This window comes from Cebidichthys violaceus, unplaced genomic scaffold (assembly GCF_023349555.1).
Source record: "Cebidichthys violaceus isolate CVI_PGR_0920_01 unplaced genomic scaffold, fCebVio1.0.p SCAF_6, whole genome shotgun sequence".
NCBI classification, from domain to species: Eukaryota; Metazoa; Chordata; class Actinopteri; order Perciformes; family Stichaeidae; genus Cebidichthys; species Cebidichthys violaceus.
The window spans coordinates 2,875,035-2,881,035 of record NW_027176816.1 but is presented as its reverse complement, the minus strand read 5'-3'; the positions used below and the strand labels follow the sequence as shown (position 1 = coordinate 2,881,035).

At 40.4% G+C, this 6,001-nt stretch overlaps 1 protein-coding gene across 1 annotated transcript in view; it reads right to left on the bottom strand.

Annotated features, from left to right (window-relative positions):
- Window positions 1-2,698: 2,698 nt before the first annotated feature.
- LOC137889457 (SPRY domain-containing protein 3-like) overlaps window positions 2,699-6,001 on the bottom strand; it is a 41,086-nt gene continuing 37,783 nt past the window's right edge. The window contains exon 11 of the mRNA XM_068733324.1: window positions 2,699-4,252. Within this exon, the coding sequence (XP_068589425.1) occupies window positions 4,118-4,252 (135 nt within the window). The 3' untranslated portion in view covers window positions 2,699-4,117. The remainder of the gene's footprint in view (window positions 4,253-6,001) is intronic.

Below are 6,001 nucleotides of genomic sequence, written 5' to 3'. Positions count from 1 at the left end.
ACTATTTACCTAAATTTACACATCAAACATGCTAAAACTACATGCGTGCATAGAGCAACATTAGCAATTCTGCTACTTCATGCTACTGCAGAAACGATGTATTATGAAAAGTGAGACTACACATCCCAACAGTAATCTTTTCACTCTCAACCAGCAGAAGAGGAAAAAAAAATTATACAGCCATAACTACAAATAATGACTTACCTTAGTTGTTTTGTGATTTTAAAAATCATAATTAGCATATACATTTTGCTAATTGCTACTCAAATGTCACTGGATTACAGCTTTCGGTATTAATTTGCATGGAGGAGCATTTTACTCTGCCTTCCTCAGCCCTACATGTGAAAGCTGTTTATGTCGCCGTCTGGTGGATAAATTGTGGTACTGCACCCACCCTAAAGGCGTTAGACTACAAGACGTCAAACAGACCAATGGCAGGGTTTTATTTGTTTTAGAGAGCTTAGGTGTGTCATTTGGAATTTGGTCATAAAACAAAGTAATGGACAAATAAATAAAAAAATTCCCAGAAGGTGACGCTAGAGGAAAAATCATAAAGATCCTTGAACGTCTGAACCAAATTTCACGGTAATCCATCAAATAGTTGAGATTTCCCGCAGTGATCCAGGAACACACTGAACATATTACTCCCTTCTTTTAAAAGACATCTCAATGATATTTCCTGTTAAATAAAAAGTTATACAGACCTACGGCTGAACTGAAGGCTGAATCAGTGCTGATGTGTTTAACCTTTTATAATGTAATGTAATGTAATGAAGTGCCTTTGAATGGTGACACAACCTCTTATGTTAATTATAAAAAAAGGTGACAAATTAAAATCACTGAGTCTTTAAACTGAACAATTCTAATCGGCTGAATTGCAATTTTACACATTTTACATCAAAGTTATCAGGACACATTGTCGTGAATGTTTGTACTAAACTTCACGACTATCCATCCAATAGTTGAGATGTTGGATTAAAATGGTGGAGCCAACACCGACATCTGTAGCGGTGCGGCTAAAAAGTCAGAGTACCACTTTATAATAAGTCACATAATTATAGAAAGGGTTGTAAATTGTAATGAATTGATTCATTCATGGTTAATAGTTAATTTACTAATGCATAATAATATAAGCCATTAATAAGAACAACTTTTGGGGTCGCCAGATTGAGAGAAAAATTCCACCGGCAGGTTTTAGTCTTTGTAGGCTCATTAGATCCTCTTATGGGACTTCATTCATGAAAAAACAAGCATAAAATCTACCGTTATCAGAATGTGATACCAAAGTGAGACCACTACTCGCTCACATTTCAAAGAAAACAATCCAGTACTTTGTTACATTACTGAAACCTTTATTGATGATCTTACATGTACTGAACAAGGCCGTTATAGTGCAAGTCAACAAGGTTAACGAGTTATTACAGAAGTCCTTGGTGAGTAAAGTCAGAGACGCTGTGAAACATTTAAAAACAGATATTTAGCTCTAATTTGGTTGAACAATGACTGAGATTTTGAGGAAACTTTAATACAAGTGACTTTAATACCCTGAACTTAGACGTGGCCTGAAACGTCCACGTCCGTGTCTCATTAATATCTTTGCACCGTCTAGCATAACGAGTTTAACAGTTCCGGCTGTAACAACCTTTACTTCAGTCTCTATCCAGCCCTGCAGAAGAAGAAAAACATGACTTTTTTTTTTTTTTTACGTCATTGGCTCTAAAACAAGATGCATGGCAACAACTTAAAAACAAACACGCTCCAGCAGATGTGTGATTGAATAGGTAACCCTGTGTACGATATACTTCTAGCGTCACTGTCTGCAGTATGAATGATGAAACCTGGGGTGTGCGCCTCATATGAAGGTACTTTATAGTTGATGTTGCAGGGCTGCTGATGTTGTACTACACAAATACAGATGTGGGAAGATGCAGAGGAACTTGATTTTAGCTGATACAATATAATAACGTTGATAATATATGCTCACATTATTCTGAATAATTTGAGTGGAAACCAGCTCCCACTGACACGATACAATAAACTCGAGTATTTCTCGTTCACATGAACAGATTGCTTTAGCTCTGAGGTCTGTGTCATAAAGTTTAACGGAGCAGAACATCTGTGATCCAGGAGAACCGGTGTTTACAAGGAATGAGTCCTTAAACCCAGAAACGAGTTTGTATATTTGTATTCCAGCTCCCTCCTCTCTAAATGAATAGTTTCACACCTTATTCTTCATTTAGTTTTTAGCAGTGCTGCTAACATGTAAACAAAACATGTTCTGCTCTCAATCCTTTGGATCATTGTAACTGATAATAATCATAATCAATCATCATCATCATCGTCATAATGATATATAATAAGAACCAGAACATATTTGGCTTTTCTTTCACTATTTTTGTATGAAAATTGCTGAAATGATTGATCAACTAATTGACTCATCGATTAATCATTATATTATCAATTTTAGGCCTTTCTAGATATGGTTGGTATTCTCAAAATGTGATTTTTTTTAGACTAAATGATTAATCAATGAGGAAAATAATCAGCAGATTGCCTCAGGGTCCAGCCTGGTTGAAGGTGAGCCAGCATTCAGATACCAGAGAGCCAGAGTGAAGCCCAAAGTTAAATGATTAAATCACTTCTCTGGTTTTGTGAAACAGACCTCTGGTGCTGCTTTGCAGGCACACAAACAGCAACCAAACATCATTGTCTTTATGTTACAAAAACAAAACATCCAGCAGTTAATTCTACATCACATCCAGCAACACAGAGAGGAAGTCATCTACCGACTACTAAAGCAATAAATCAATTTGAGTGGGTCTCCTTATTCTCTTCTTTTAAAAACATCACATCGTTCTAACGTAATGGTTAGAAATTAGGGTTAAGAAAAAAGAAAAGATGTGAAATAATCTTTTGTATGGAGGGCAAACCTGCAGAGTGAGTAAAACAAGATATTGAAACACAGTAAAACGCATTACAGTCTGATGCGATCCAATACAACAGCCCTGCGACGGATACTTTACATTACATTTGACTAACTTACTGTTTATGGCTGATGATGGTGCTGTTGCATCGGACCGCATTATACTGGAACCCACCCAATGTATTCATGTCTGCCCTAAATGTCTCCTCAGCCCCCAAAGTGCAAAAACAAAACACATTCCCTGAACTTTCAATGTAGAAGATAATGCTCAACGAGTACTTTGCAGATCCCCTTAAAGAAAATGTACCTGGCGTGTTTTCATTTGTAGTCTGGCTCCAACAGAAAACTACAAAAACACTCAGACATCTATTCACTCTGGTCTGACGCTGCTCATTAACAGCATCTTATGTGAGGTTGTGATCGCCAAACCTGCAATAATCCTCATATAATTCTCACAGAAAATGAGTGTTTCTGAAATATTGCAACAGATCCACAGTTCACTTCCAGCCAGCGAGGTGAGGCAATAGCAGGTCCCCGATCGCTCACAGGAGGGCAGCCTCACCCAGAGAGACAGCGAGAGGGAGGTCGAGAAAGAGGGTGTGTGTGTGTGTGTGTGAGAGAGAGAGAGAGAGAGAGAGAGAGAGAGAGAGAGAGAGAGAGGATCTATTCCCTGAAACATAAACCACCAACGAGCTCTAACTGTTGGCCTCGCTCTGCTTTGCTTGGGGTCGTGACAAATGAAATAAACAAAGTGTGCCGGACCTCATGAGAGGGATTTAACAGCTCAGTGTTTCAGACACACACTGCATGCAGAAGGAGGTTAGATGTGAGGATGATAGCAGTACAGATTGCATAGAATTAACAGTTAAATATCTTCTGGGAGGTTTTTTTTGTGTTTTTTTTGTAGCTACGAGGCGCAGCTGTCTATTCCTGCATGCTGTAACTTACACAGCTCGTGTACGACCTCTCTGCTACTTTACAACCAGGAGGACAATCCGTGTGTGAACATGTGAAAATGTACGGGTCTTATAAATAAAAGCAGAGGCGGCGTCGAGGATGTCGACAGCGAGACGTGCATGTTGAGCAGCTGTTCTGGCGCTGAGTGTTAGCGGCACGCCGGGCCGTCGCGGGGGTGAGCTCCACAGTGCAGCCAGCTGTTTGCAGGGCATCACGAGTCCAGTTCACGGGCTCAACTCATCCACTGAGGGGATGCAAATCCACTTTGACCTTCTCCCCGCTGCTCAGCATCCCCACAGTGGGGTAGAGGCCACCGGGGGGGACCCCCATCTCCCTCCGGCCCATCAGCTTCCCGTTCCTCGTGAAGAACACCTGGAGGACCACAGGGCGGCGACAGAGAGTTAAAACACACACACACACACATACACACGCATGCATACCTTTCACGGATGGTAATCCACCGACGGAGCATTGAAACAATTACTCATGAAAGAAATGTCTTTTTCATAATGACTGATGGTTGTACAAACTTAATTTGAGAGCACACCGTGTGCCAGTTGTAAACAGGAATTATGTGCAGTTAGGAAATATCGTTAAACAAATAGGTGACAGTGTAATGTCTGTGTTCTTGAAGGGGAAAAAAAAGTCAATGTTTATAGTACAAGTCTCCACTAAATCAGCCAGTGATCAAACATTATCCAGCTGTTCCCAAAAGAACATCAACACGCTTTTCAATGCTAATACCAAGGGCCTCTTTCCAAGTCTGAGAGCAAATACCGGCACACTAAAACAACAAATGAAGTACTGTGCAGTGTGTGTGTGTGTGTGTGTGTGTGTGTGTTCGATTAATCAGGCTGAGTCACTTATCAAACATTTACTGTGCCACCCACTCGGAAAAAAGAAGAAGCAGTTTGGATCTTTTGAAGTGTGGTTGTATGAGGTACGTTGCCGTCCACTGAAGGTGATACTCTGACTACAGTCAGCAGCCCAGCAGACCAGTAAAGCCCGGTGTAACGTTAGACAGCATGATGATGAGTATCAAGGCAGCGGTAACATTTTCCCTGTGAACACAGCACTGCAGTGTGTGTACAGTTTCGGCTATTTGCCGGTGAATAAATGCTACAACTCGTCAAGACTCAAGCCAAGTTCCCGTGTCTTGCTCTTCACCTGATTTAAAGTGAAGGGGATAGTCCCAAAATAAGCGAGTTTTGCACGCGTTTTTGTCATTTTTAATATTTCTTTTAACTGTTTAACTGACAGCATTGACGGGTCGAGATTCTTATCGTCTGTTAACGGTTAATTATTAACGTCCCCAGATCAAACTACGCTCTGTGTGTATCAGGGAAATGCAATGTTGTGTGTTGAAATGTCAACAGTATCAAGTTTTTAATCTGTTTCAGTCCGAAAATGAGAAACTCTGCATCTCCCATCAGTTCTGTTCATTCTCTCTGTTCTCATTAACCCAGTTGTAACCCAGCGATCACCTGCTAGTTAGATAAACTATTAGCACCTTTACGGCCGACTCACGATTTTATCTTATTGAGTTTGAAGCTTTCTGTAAAATGTCACAATATTTAAGTGCGAATTGATTATTGATCTATTTTTGCTACAGACGAATTGAGCTGTGCCCTATTATCGGATAAATCTCCAGACAGACATTCCGAACAGAAGAGCCGAGGTGTGGTTAGCGTGGAACATTCATGATGGATATAAAGTCATGTTTTGGTAGGAGGAAGGCTTGCTTCAGCCTTCATTTAAAGCATCTATATTCAATATGGTTAATAACTATAATGCATCAAATGACGTAATGTGAAAGGCTTCATCATCACCTCACATCAAACCCTTACCGAAGCCAGAAAAAACACATTTTCCATCAAGTAAAGCCTTCAGGGCCGTTCTTTGCTCTTCTTCCAAAGAAGAAATACTCTCCACTTCTGATAGAACTGATGCCAAATGGAGCATCAACGCTAATGTCTTTAGGAGCCGCCATTGTTGTTTTGAAGGAACAATTGTCTCTCCGTGTCGCGTCACACACACCTAAACCTCACCCGTAGCTGCCAGTAGCTTCTTTAGAGGACGTGATATCGAGAGAATCCAGCTGACGTGTAAGGTGAGCTTTAC